Source organism: Emiliania huxleyi, assembly GCF_000372725.1.
Source record: "Emiliania huxleyi CCMP1516 unplaced genomic scaffold EMIHUscaffold_61, whole genome shotgun sequence".
In the NCBI taxonomy this organism is placed as follows: domain Eukaryota; phylum Haptophyta; order Isochrysidales; family Noelaerhabdaceae; genus Emiliania; species Emiliania huxleyi.
This window is the reverse complement of record NW_005197426.1, coordinates 60,988-73,004: the sequence shown is the minus strand read 5'-3', so window position 1 is coordinate 73,004 and position 12,017 is coordinate 60,988. Positions and strand designations below refer to the sequence as shown.

Sequence of the window (12,017 nt, the reverse complement as noted above, 5' to 3'; positions counted from 1 at the left end):
AGGCTCGCGCTGGAGGAGCGGACCCCGCCCGCTGCCGGCCGGGCGAGGGCCGCGGCCTTGCGGTCCTCACCCCCCCCCCTCTCGCTTGTGCGTACAGGACCTCATCTACTTGCCCGGCGAGGCGGCGGCGCCGATCGGCCGGCTCACGCAGCTGCAGTCCCTCTCCTTCCGCGGCACGCGGCTGCTCTGACTCCTCCTCGCTGCTCTTCCGGGACACCTCCTAGACCTTTCCAGGAACCTTCCTGCAGGCACGCGTCTGCTCGTCTCCTCCTCGATGCTTGCGGCCGTCGGCGGGTCGGCGCACTGCCTCGAGGCGCTCGACTTGGGCGGCTGCACCGTCCTCTCGGCCGACGCCGTCGCCACCGCCGCCGAGGCGCGCGTCCGGCGGCGCGAGGTCTGCCCGGAGCCCTTTCTGAGCCCTTTCTGAACTTCCTCTGGTGACCGTCACGCAGGCGTGCCCACGGCTGCGAGAGCTTTCCCTCGACGGCGTCGAGAACCTCACCGACGACGCGCTCGGCCGCATCGCCGCGGCGCGGCGCGGCGCCCTCTCGAGCCTCTCGCTGCGCAAGTGCGTCCAGCTCTCGGACGGCGCCATCGAGGGGCTCGCCGCGGCATGCGGCGGCGCGTGCTCGCGCGCGCGCACCGCCGTTCGCCACCGAGCGAGGGTCGGCCGATCTCACGCGAGGTTGCGACGCGTCAGGCGTGCTCGTGCACTTGTCGCTCAACAACGTGCCCGCCCTCGGCGACGCGTGCCTCGTCGCGCTCAAGGAGCACTGCGCCGACAGCCTCGAGTCGCTCGACCTCAGCTGGTGCCGCGCCGTCTCGGACAACGGCGTCGGCGCGCTCGTCGACGCGGCGCCGCGCTTGCAGCGCCTCACCGTGTGGGGGTGCTCGCAGCTGACGAACCGTTTCTACGAGGGGCACTCGCGCGAGCATCTGCGCGTGGTCGGCCGCAGCATCTGACCGGACACATGACAAGGGGGGAGCCGGCGATCGCTCCACGCCGCGATCGCTCGCAGGTTTGCTGCCACGAGAAAAGAGGCGCGACGTCACTTCCCCGCACCTCCGCACGGTTCAGGGGCGGATGCCGGCAAGGCGCTCTCTTCTCCTGCTGCTGAGACAACAGTACTGTATGAATGTATGTGTGTGTGCGCGGCGGCGGCGGCGGCATCCGTCAAGTGGAGGCTGGGGGGCGTGCGGCTGCCGGCTGGAGCTGCAGCGGGCGCAGGGGGTGGGCGTGGGGGGAATTGATTAGGAACAAACAGCACGGAGAATAGGCGCCACACTGGCGCAACGAGGCTCGTGCAGATAACACTGGCGACTAGGTCCAGCCCTGGCTGGTCATTAACTTGCGTATTGGGGCCGCAGCAGACTGCTGGTGCTGCTGTGGCAGCAGCACCAGCAGCAGCCTGCCTGCTGCCTGATTCAGTCAAGCCAGCGGTGCAGCGAGGCGTGCAGAATTCGCGCGGTTTGGTACCTCCTGAGGCTGAGCGCGTTCAGACCCGGTGACCGGAGTGATGGTTCGATGGAGCTCGCCGCCGAGCTCCATCGAACCATCCATGCACCATGGCCGGACGGCGGCGGCGTGAGGTGGCGAGAGCGGAGAGATGTACCGCAAGACGGCGGAGCGTGTTACAAACTAGAGATGTCTAGTAAGACAAGAAGAACACGGCGACGATTTTCACAAAACGTCAGATCTGCGCCACCCTGGGCTGGACCTAGTCTGGCGGCGGCGCGGCGTGCACGCGCGTACACAGACTCAGACGACAGAGTCTCAGAGACACACAGTCTCACAGAGCGCGAGCTGTGGGGGGGGGTCCGGGGAGACAGAGTGCACCCACACACACACATATCTCTGAGAGCGGTCAAGACAGCGGCACTGCAGCACCGCACACGTCACCGGGAAAAGAAAACGGAGACACGCAAACACAGGCAGTTCCTACATACATACACACAGGCAGTGCTGGCCTCGCTCGTGGCGTGGGGCTCTCGCGGCAGTACACGAGGCCGCGAGAGACCATCCCGCATCCGGGGAAGATGCGGAGAGATCAGCATGCTACAGGTCCGCGCGGGATAGAGCATGGAGCGGCGGCGACTACTATACTGGCCATGGGCCTCAGGGCTCCAGGGGATCTTGGAACATGCAACATGGTCCATGTGGATGCGGGCGCCGCAGGGGCGCAACCCGGGCGGAAGGGGGCGGCGGAGGTTAGGCGGGCGAGGAAGCGAACGTGCCACGCCTTAGCGGAGCATGCCATGAAAGTTGCTCAAAGTGCCGACTCCGAGGGCACGAAACGCAGAGACTCGACGGACAAGTCGTCCGGCATGTCGGGATCGGGGTAGGGGTCCAGCACCGCGCCGGCCCCGCCTCCTCCTCCCGTAGTCGCAGGAGGATTGGCGCGAGGGGGCCGGGGGGGTCGCAGGCGGCTCGCGCGAACGAGGCTTCGGGCTAGCGGGGCTCGGCGCTGAGCCGCCGCCGCTCTCTCCGACTTGCCCTCGAGAGGAGGCGTCGCCGTCGAGGACGTCGAGGGATGCGGTGGTGTGGCGAAGCTGCTTGCCGATCCGTCCAGCCCCAAGCGGCGGGGGTGCTGGCGCGTGTGTGCAACGTGCCCGTCCGCGAGCCGCCGTCGCCGGGCTGATCATGCGTCGCCGCGCGCGCGGGCCGCGCCCACCGACCTCTGAAACCCACCATGCAAGAGAGCGCGAATGCAGCGATGTGTATACGCTGGCTGAACTCGCGGGGTGTCTCGGCACCCTTTATTCACGTGCATATGCTACAGTCATCAAATTTCTCCCAGTCCTTAGCCCACCACGCAGCCCCACTCCATCTCACTCCCCCCGTCCCCTCACGCATTTTCCATCACCATACCCTTCCCCGCTGCTTCCCCGTCCCCTTCCTCCATGCCCACTGAACGCGCCCACGCTCGCGTATGCCCATTGGAGTGCACAGCCCTGCCAAGCATGTCAACCCACCCACTCATCACAAGACCCCCCCCCCCCATTGCCGCGCAGGAGCGCACACAACTTCACCCTGCCCTTGTCCCATTCCACTTGACACCAGAGGGGGCGCTCGAGCGATGGCGCGAGGGCCCTTGAGCCCGTGCCGACTGGCCCGCGTCCGCGTGCACACCGTCTCCCTCCTCTCCGCCACTCTAGTACTCCTCGCCGCCCTCCTCGTCGTACTCTCCCTCCTCCTCCGCCGAGGCGTCCTGATACTGCTGGTACTCGGAGACGAGGTCGTTCATGTTGGACTCGGCCTCGGTGAACTCCATCTCGTCCATGCCCTCGCCGGTGTACCAGTGGAGGAAGGCCTTGCGGCGGAACATGGCGGTGAACTGCTCGGCGACGCGCTTCATCACCTCCTGCATGCAGGTCGAGTTGCCCATGAAGCCGACCGACATCTTGAGGCCCTTGGGCGGGATGTCGCAGATGGCGCACTTCATGTTGTTGGGGATCCACTCGACAAAGTAGGACGAGTTCTTGTTCTGCACGTTGAGCATCTGCTCGTCCACCTCCTTGGTCGACATGCGGCCGCGGAAGAGCGCGGTGCACGTGAGGTAGCGGCCGTGGCGCGGGTCGGCGGCCGCCATCATGTTCTTGGCGTCAAACATCTGCTGCGTCAGCTCCGGGACGGTGAGCGAGCGGTACTGCTGCGAGCCGCGCGAGGTGAGCGGCGCGAAGCCGACCATGAAGAAGTGCAGACGCGGGAAGGGGATCATGTTGACGGCGAGCTTGCGCAGGTCGCAGTTGAGCTGGCCGGGGAAGCGGAGGCAGCAGGTCGACGCCGACATGACGGCGGCGACGAGGTGGTTGAGGTCGCCAAAGGTGGGGGTGGTGAGCTTCAGCGTGCGGAAACAGATGTCGTACAGCGCCTCGTTGTCGATCAGCAGCGACTCGTCCGAGTTCTCGACCAGCTGGTGGATGGAGAGGACGCAGTTGTACGGCTCGACGACCGTGTCGGACACCTTGGGCGAGGGGAAGACCGAGTAGGAGCACATGACGCGGTCGGGGTACTCCTCGCGGATCTTGGAGATGAGGAGGGTGCCCATGCCCGAGCCGGTGCCACCGCCCAGCGAGTGCGACAGCGTGAAGCCCTGCAGGCAGTCGCAGCCCTCGGCCTCCTTGCGGACGACGTCGAGCACGGCGTCAATCAGCTCGGCGCCCTCGGTGTAGTGGCCCTTCGCCCAGTTGTTGCCGGCGCCCGACTGGCCAAAGACGAAGTTGTCCGGGCGGAAGATCTGGCCAAAGGGGCCCGACCGCACCGAGTCCATGGTGCCCGGCTCGAGGTCCATGAGCACGGCGCGCGGGACGTACCGGCCGCCCGTCGCCTCGTTGTAGTAGACGTTGATGCGCTCGAGCTGGAGGTCGGAGTCGCCGTGGTAGGTGCCGGTGGGATCGATGCCGTGCTCGTCCGAGACAACCTCCCAGAACTTGGCGCCTGGCAGTGGAGAGGGACGGGCGGTGGTGAGGGACGAGCGCCCGAGCTGCGCGGCGCAAGAAGGGAGGGAAGAGAGGGGGGAGGGGGGATAGAGGCGGTGAGTGGGGCGCGGCGGCGAGGGTGAGCAGCGTCGCACCGATCTGGTTGCCGCACTGGCCACCCTGGATGGAGACGATCTCACGCATGGCTGAGTTGGGGAACGCTGGTGTAACGTTTTCGGCCGACGAATCCGTTTCTGGTCCGTTTTGAAACGCTCCGAGATTCACGTTTGTGTCTCTCCCGTCGTTTGACAGGGTTAAAAGGAAGGGCACAGGCTCAATTAATGAACTAGCTGAGGGCGCCCGAAAGCATCGCCGAAGAAAGAAAACAGAGCACCCAAGGGAGGGATGGGAGGACGGCACGCCGCCACCACACAGGGATTTTAATAAAGCATCGCCGGAGCACTAGTCCTTGCTGGAAATTCTTTTCTCCGCGATGTCCACCCCACCGCGCCGCCGCTCGCGCCGCCTCGCCCCCGCCGCCACCGCCGCTCTCTCGCCGAGCACGCCGCCGCCCGCCCGCCTCCTCGACCTCCCCACGGAGCTCCTCGTGCGCGCCCTCTCTCGCTGCGACCCCGCCGACATCGCTCGCGTCGCGGCCGTCTCGCTGCTCTTCCACGCCTCGCTCGCAGTAGAGGGCATCTGCTTGTGGGCGCAAGAGCGCGGCTTCGAGCTGCCGGCGCAGCCAGAGGGCGAGAGCTGCGCCGTGCGTTGGCTGTGCTTCGCTGCGCTGCTGCGCGAGGCCAACCCGCCGGCGAGGGTGGCGGCAGGCTCTCAGCACAGCGTCTTCATCGACGGCGTGGGGCGGCTCTCGTCGTGCGGCACGGCGCCGGATTACGCCCAAGGGCTGCTCGGGCACGGCGAGGGCGTGGCGCAGCTCAACACGCCGACCCGCGTCCCCTCTCTGGGCGGCGAGCGCGCCGTGACTGTGTCAGCTGGCTTTGGCCACAGCCTCGCCCTCGCCGCCGACGGTGCCGTCTGGAGCTGGGGCGGTGGATTCTTTGGCAAGCTGGGCCACGGCGACGGGCAGCATCAGTGGCAACCAAAGAAGGTCGAGGCCTTTGCTGGCCAGCGCGTCGTCGCTGTGTCGGCTGGACGCAGGCACAGCCTCGCCATCACCGCCGACGGGGCTGTCTGGAGCTGGGGTTGGGGAGCCTTTGGCCGGTTGGGCCACGGCGACCAGCAGAGCCAGCTGCTGCCGAAGCAGATCGAGGCCTTTGCTGGCCAGCGCGTCGTCTCGGTGTCGGCTGGAGAGGACCACGGCCTCGCCATCACCGCCGGCGGCAGCGTCTGGAGCTGGGGTTGGGCAGCCTTTGGCCGGTTGGGCCACAGCGACCAGCAGGACCAGCTGCTGCCCAAGAAGATCGAGGCCTTTGCTGGCCAGCGCGTCATCGCGGTGTCGGCGGGATACTTTCACAGCCTTGCCCTCACCGCCGACGGCGCCGTCTGGAGCTGGGGCAATGGAGGCCAAGGCCGGCTGGGCCACGGCGACGAGCAGCGCCAGCTGCTGCCCAAGAAGGTCGAGGCCTTTGCTGGGCGGCGCGTCGTCGCTGTGTCGGCTGGAGAGTACCACTGTCTCTCCATCACCGCCGACGGCAATGTCTTTACCTGGGGCAAGGGCGGCCACGGCTGCCTAGGCCACGGAGAGGACCTGTCGAACCAGCTGCTGCCCAAGAAGGTTGAGTAGAGGTGGGCGCACACACATGTACATACTAGAGCAGTCTGAGCTCTGACCTCGGCGCTCGGGGCTGTGTAGGATTACACACCGTCTATACGCACGGCTCTCCGCCGCCGGTTCGGGCCGCGCGCTACTGACCTACTGTATGCTCGAAAGCTCAGCAAAATGTACACAGAAGTGAGAATTAGAGAAAGTAGACAGCAGCCCTTGTCTCCCCGCACCCGCACTAATAAGACAGTTTGCCGCGGCCCCCGCGCGAAGCGCGAACCTCTTCGTGCGCGGCGGCGCACGCGCGCGCGGCGCCCATCAGAGGTAGGAGAGGAGAGCGGGCACCGGCGGTCGCACGCCTGTGCGCCCGGCCGGCAACTCGCGCTCGCCCGCCGCGAGGGCCGAGTCGAGCGCCGACGCGAGCGCGTCTGCATCCTCGTCGGAGAAGCACATCGGCGGCTTGATCTTGAGGACGTTGCGGTGCGGCCTACGGACATGTCTCGGACATGTCGCGAGGACGTGTCCTGGACATGCTTGATCTTGAGGACGTTGCGGTGCGGCCCGTCGGTCGAGACGAGGACGCGCTCGGCGCGCATCCTGCCCATCGCGAAGGCGGCGAGCTCGGGGTCGGGCTCGCGCGTGCCGCGGTCCCTGACTAGCTCGACGCCGAGCAGCAGGCCACGCCCTCGCACGTCGCCGACCGCGCCGCGCGAGTCGCCGACTTCGCGGAGGCGCGAGAGGGTGTGCGCGCCCACGCGGCGGGCGCTCTCCTGCAGCCGCTCCTCCTCGAGGATGGCGAGTACCTGAGAAGAGAGTCGGGGCAGGCGGTGGGGGGAGGGAGAGGGAGGGAGGGAGGGAGGGTGAGGGAGCAGGGAGAGGGGAGAGGGAGGGGGAGGGGTGAGGGAGAGGGAGGGAGGGAGAGGGGGGGAGGGAGAGCAGGGGCACGGCAGGGCGAGCACCTCGAGCCCGACGGCGCACGCGACGGTGTTGCCTCCGAACGTGTTGAAGTACTCGGAGGAGCGGAAGGCGTCGGCCACCTCGCCCGTCGTCACAACCGCGGCGAGCGGGAACCCGTTCCCCATCGGCTTGCCCATCGTTACGATGTCGGGGACGACGCCGTGCGACTCGAACGCCCAAAACGAAGACCCGCTCCGCCCGAAGCCGGTCTGGACCTCGTCGGCGATGGCGAGGCCGCCGGCGGCGCGCGTCTGCTCGTACATGCGTCCCAGGTAGCCCCGCGGCAGCTGCACCTGCCCGCCGCAGCACATGACAGACTCGACGAGGAAGGCGGCCGGGGCAGGCCCAGCCCGCAGCACTTCGGCATACTGGGCGGCAGCGGCCGAAGTCGCCTGGAGAGGCCAAGACGGTCCGAGATGGCCCCGAGATGGCCCCGAGATGGCCCCGAATGGCCCCGAGATGGCCCCGAGATGGCCCCGAGGCCGCCTGCTCGTCCGAGAGGCCAAGGCGGTAGACGTCAGGCTGCGAGAGCACCGCCGTGCCGCCGCTCGCCTCCGCCTCGGCGTACTTTGAGTACGGAGAGACGGCGAGAGTCGCCACCGAGTGTCCGTGGTACGCGCCGTCCACGCAAACCATCTGCTGCCGCCCCGTCCGCTTGCGCGCGAGCCGGATCGCGAGGTCGTTGGCCTCGGTGCCCGAGTTGACGAAGAAGACGGTGTCGAGCGGCGCGGGCAGCGTCGCCGTCAGCGCCGCCGCCAGCCGGGCGATGTTGTCGTGCACGTACCGGCTGTTTGTGTTGAGCGTCTCGAGCTGCCTCGTCGCGGCTGCAACGACGCGCGGGTGGCAGTGGCCGACGTGCGCGACGTTGTTGACGCAGTCGAGGTGTGCCGCGCCGTCGGTGTCGTACAGGTATGCGCCGCGGCCGCGGGTCAGGTGCAGCGGCCCGGCCTCGCTGCCGTCATAGTGCATTTTCTGCGACGGAGCGAGGAACCTTTTTCGGAGGGCGAGGTTCTCGTCCGTGGTGAGCGGCCCGGCCGCAGCCGCCGGAGGCGCGGTGGGGGCGGCGGCGGCGGCTGTGCTGTGTGCCCGGGCGCCGCACCGCCGGAGGGCGGCGCAAGAGGCAGACCGCCGCAGGCGCATGCCGGCGCGTCGTTTTCGGTTTCTTTAATATCTCTCAGAACGCAAGACGCATGGGAAATTCTTTTCTCGCGATGTCCGAACCGCCGCGCCGCCACTCGCGCCGCCTCGCCTCCGCCACCACCGCCGCTCCCTCGCCGAACACGCCGTCGCCCGCCCGCCTCCTCGACCTCCCGACGGAGCTCCTCGTGCGAGCCCTCTCTCGCTGCGACCCCGCCGACATCGCTCGCGTCGCGGCCGTCTCGCTGCTCTTCCACGCCTCGCTTGCGCTGGAGGCCATCCGCCTGTGGGCGCAAGAGCGCGGCTTCGAGCTGCCGGCGCAGCCAGAGGGCGAGAGCTGCGCCGTGCGGTGGCTGTGCTTCGCTGCGCTGCTGCGCGAGGCCAACCCGCCGGCGAGGGTGGCGGCAGGCCAGTCTCACAGCGTCTTCATCGACGGCGAGGGGCGGCTCTCGTCGTGCGGCACGGCGCCGGATTACGCCCCAGGGCTGCTCGGCCACGGCGAGGGCGTGACGCAGCTCAACACGCCGACCCGCCTCCCCTCTCTGGGCGGCGAGCGCGCCGTGACTGTGTCAGCTGGCTTTGGTCACAGCCTCGCCCTCCGTCTGGAGCTGGGGCGGTGGAGCCTTTGGCCGGTTGGGCCACGGCGACCAGCAGAACCAGCTACTGCCCAAGAAGATCGAGGCCTTTGCTGGGCAGCGCGTCGTCGCTGTGTCGGCTGGAGTTCTGCACAGCCTCGCCCTCACCGCCGACGGAGCTGTCCGGAGCTGGGGCTCTGGAGCCTTTGGCTGCTTGGGCCACGGCGACGAGCAGGACCAGCTGCTGCCGAAGAAGGTCGAGGCGTTGGCTAACCTCGCCCTCACCGCCGGCGGTGCTGTCTGGAGCTGGGGCGGTGGAGCCTTGGGCCGGTTGGGCCACGGCGACCAGCAGAATCAGCTGCTGCCCAAGAAGGTCGAGGCCTTTGCTGGCCAGCGCGTCGTCGCTGTGTCGGCTGGACGCAGCCACAGCCTCGCCATCACCGCCGACGGGGCTGTCTGGAGCTGGGGTTGGGGAGCCTTTGGCCGGTTGGGCCACGGCGACGATGAGCAGAACCAGCTGCTGCCGAAGAAGGTCGAGGCGTTGGCTGGCCAGTGCGTCGTCATCGCTGTGTCAGGTGGAGGCCACCACAGCCTCGCCCTCACCGCCGGCGGCAGCGTCTGGAGCTGGGGCCGTGGAGCCGTTGGCCAGCTGGGCCACGGCGACGGGCAGAGCCAGCTGCTGCCGAAGAAGGTCGAGGCCTTTGCTGTCCAGCAGCGCGCCGCAGCCAACCTGCTGCAGTTTCACATCTACGTGCCTGCCCATCGCTGCCACCACGGCCACACAGCCCCGCCCGCATCCACCACCACCTGCTTGCGCGCGTCGCTGCCGAGAGCCATGTTCCGCAGCGCGCAACAGCCGGTCCGCTGCAGATCCACATCAGCAGCATGTTCGCCCATCGCCGCCACCACAGCCACAGCCCCACCCACATCCACCACCACCTGCATGCCCGCGTCGCTGCCGAAAGCCAGCCATTGCAGCTTCACGCAGCCATTCCGCTGCAGCGCCACATCTGCAGAGTGGCCGATCATGTCGGCCACGACAGCGGCCACGACAGCAGAAACGCCCGCGACCTTCGCTGCCATTGCGACTGTGGACACCAGACTTTCGCTCCCCCCACCGGGCGCAACTCTGCACGGAATTCTTTTTTCCAGCGGGTGCGCGCCGAGCGTAGCCTCAGCCGCATGGCTGCATGTCGCAGTGGAGCCTCGAGGGTGACAGCACGCTCGAAGGCGACATCACGATCGATTTGCCGTGCACGGAGGGTGCGGCCAGCGCTTTCGATCTCGGCCGCGCGCGACTGTTTGGCGCTTACGGCAAGGCATTTGCTCACGGCACCGTCAGCCGCGTCCAGTGCAGTCTAACGGTGGAGGCGGGCTGTCTTCGCGTGGAGTCGCGGGGTCAGAACCCAACTGGCATACGTCCGGCTGGCGGCGCGTGGAGACTGCTTCAGCAGCGCAGTGCGCTCAACGATGGTGACGAGCTGGCACTCGACAAGATGCGCAAGCCCGGCACCGTGTTCACCGTGCGCAAGCGCCCTCGAGGGGAGCCGGAGGTCTGCAGCAGCGCCCCGGTCCCGGCCACGCCCGCGGTTGCCGCCGTGGCCGCGCCGCCACTCACGCCGCATCACGCAACGATTTGCTCGTGGAATGCAGCGACGGTTGCGCCAAAGTCTGGCAGCAGCCCGGACAAGCTGCGCATGATGCTACGCGAGCTTCGCTTCCAGCCGGACATTCTTTGCCTGCAGGAGACGAAGTTCTGCGACCGCGTTGCGGAGAGCCGGGCGAAGGAAGCCACGCCCGAGTACGATTGGCACATCCCGGCTGGCAGCTACTATGAGAGCCCAGGCCGTGGCGTCGCGCTGCTCGTCAAGAAGGGGAGCAAGCTCGCCGGAGGCCGGCTTCTCAAGCTGCTGTGGGACGATGAGCACCGGGTGACTGCGTATGAGACGAAGTTTGGTCTCGTGGTGGGTACCTACATGCCGACCGTCTCTAGCAGGCAAGGCCGGCTGCAGAAGCGACTCGACTACGAGGACCGCCTCGCCTCCCTCCTTTCCGAGCACAAGGATCGGCTCCTCGCGGTCGTCGGAGACATGAACGTGGCGCCGTCCGAGCTGGACTGCTCTACCCCTTGGGGCAAGTTCTTTCTGGCCGGGGAGGACGGCACCGGCGCCTGGGAGGAGCGCGCGGTGCAGCTGCGCGGTGCGCACTGCAAGCTCCTCAAGCATGGCGGCCTCGTCGATGCCTGGCGCTACCACAACCCGCGCAGGAAGGAATTCACCAGTTTTCAGGACCAAGGCCGGCACAGATCGCGGAATGGATGGTGCGCGCGCGTCGATCTCGTCCTCGTGCCCGAGCGGCAGGTGGCTGATGTCCGCCCAATCATATACTCGGAGATAACAGCGCACGCCGCAGGCCGCCAGAGCGACCATGTGCCGGTGGGATTGCAACTCGCGCTGCCTCTCGGCTAGATCGTAGAGCCGTAGAGCGTGCTTTGCAACGTACGGTCCCTGTGCTCGAGGCTCGCTGGTTGTGGGTGTGGGCCTCTTATCATTTTCCAGAGAGTTTCTACGGAAGGGCAAATGCCCCAACGCGCCGTTCGCAACGCACCATGGATGCGCTGACGCTGTGAAGTGATCATGCACGCTCGGTCGCGCGCGCCACGGAATCAGGCTTCCGGAGCGCGCGGCGGTGACCGGCGTGTCGGGTGCAGTCGATATTAGAGCGCGCGCGTAGTCACGGCAGGCAGTACTCAGGCGGCGGCTGGTCCGGCGCGAGGCGGCACCAGTACACCGAGTAGTGCTCGTCGACGATCTCGTTGAGCGGAAGCATCAGGCGCGACCGCTCTAGCCCCAGCGGCGCGTCGGCCGGCGGCACCGCCCAGTACGCCACCGCGGGCAGCTCGGCGTGCGGCGGGGCGAGCGAGACATCGAGTGGCGTTGCGCCGGCGGAGGTGGAGGCGAGGGTGAGGCGCCACGCGCAGGAAGGGACAGCGCCGCGGTGGAGCAGAGGCGGCTGGCCGCGGCAGCCGCCGGCGAGAGGCTCGACGGCGAGGAAGGAGCCGGCCGTCGACGCGCTAGGGGTGCGGGGAGCACCGAAAAATTGCCCTTTTTACGCCGGGAGTTTTGCCAGGTGACCGAACACGGCTTTGCGTCATTCCACGCCGTGTTCGAGGACAATGGACCGCACCAGAAGCACGTGTTCAGCCT

The 12,017-nt window shown here is 67.8% G+C and overlaps 4 protein-coding genes across 4 annotated transcripts; 2 read left to right on the top strand and 2 right to left on the bottom strand.

The window, feature by feature from the left end:
• Positions 1-274: 274 nt before the first annotated feature.
• EMIHUDRAFT_214367 (hypothetical protein) lies at positions 275-963 on the top strand (the record flags this gene model as incomplete). Its single annotated transcript, XM_005763922.1, has 2 exons — positions 275-394; positions 661-963. The coding sequence occupies 2 exons, from the start codon at positions 275-277 to the stop codon at positions 961-963; spliced, it is 423 nt and encodes a 140-aa protein (XP_005763979.1).
• Positions 964-3,152: 2,189 nt separating this feature from the next.
• TUBB1 (beta tubulin) lies at positions 3,153-4,623 on the bottom strand (the record flags this gene model as incomplete). Its single annotated transcript, XM_005764044.1, has 2 exons — positions 3,153-4,438; positions 4,575-4,623. The coding sequence occupies 2 exons, from the start codon at positions 4,621-4,623 to the stop codon at positions 3,153-3,155; spliced, it is 1,335 nt and encodes a 444-aa protein (XP_005764101.1).
• Positions 4,624-6,327: 1,704 nt separating this feature from the next.
• EMIHUDRAFT_416568 (putative alanine-glyoxylate transaminase) lies at positions 6,328-8,146 on the bottom strand. Its single transcript, XM_005763921.1, has 4 exons — positions 7,685-8,146; positions 7,102-7,491; positions 6,704-6,945; positions 6,328-6,629 (listed from the first exon to the last, which is right to left on the bottom strand). The coding sequence occupies exons 1-4, from the start codon at positions 8,066-8,068 to the stop codon at positions 6,461-6,463; spliced, it is 1,185 nt and encodes a 394-aa protein (XP_005763978.1). The 5' UTR covers positions 8,069-8,146; the 3' UTR covers positions 6,328-6,460.
• Positions 8,147-9,838: 1,692 nt separating this feature from the next.
• Positions 9,839-11,279, top strand: EMIHUDRAFT_214364 (hypothetical protein; the record flags this gene model as incomplete). Its single annotated transcript, XM_005763920.1, has 2 exons — positions 9,839-9,901; positions 10,011-11,279. 2 exons carry the CDS (start codon positions 9,839-9,841, stop codon positions 11,277-11,279), a joined length of 1,332 nt encoding a protein of 443 aa, XP_005763977.1.
• Between the last annotated feature and the right edge of the window lie 738 nt (positions 11,280-12,017).

What these genes read in the sequence shown, in the direction of transcription:
- EMIHUDRAFT_416568 (XM_005763921.1), bottom strand. Translation starts at nt 8,068, where the DNA reads ATGCACTATGACGGCAGCGAGGCCGGGCCGCTGCACCTGACCCGCGGC. An exon ending in ACTCGGTGGCGACTCTCGCC is followed by an intron (nt 7,492 to 7,684) that starts GTCTCTCCGTAC and finishes TGGCCTCTCCAG; the next exon opens with GCGACTTCGGCCGCTGCCGC. An exon ending in GTCCTCGTCTCGACCGACGG is followed by an intron (nt 6,630 to 6,703) that starts GCCGCACCGCAA and finishes ACATGTCCGTAG; the next exon opens with GCCGCACCGCAACGTCCTCA.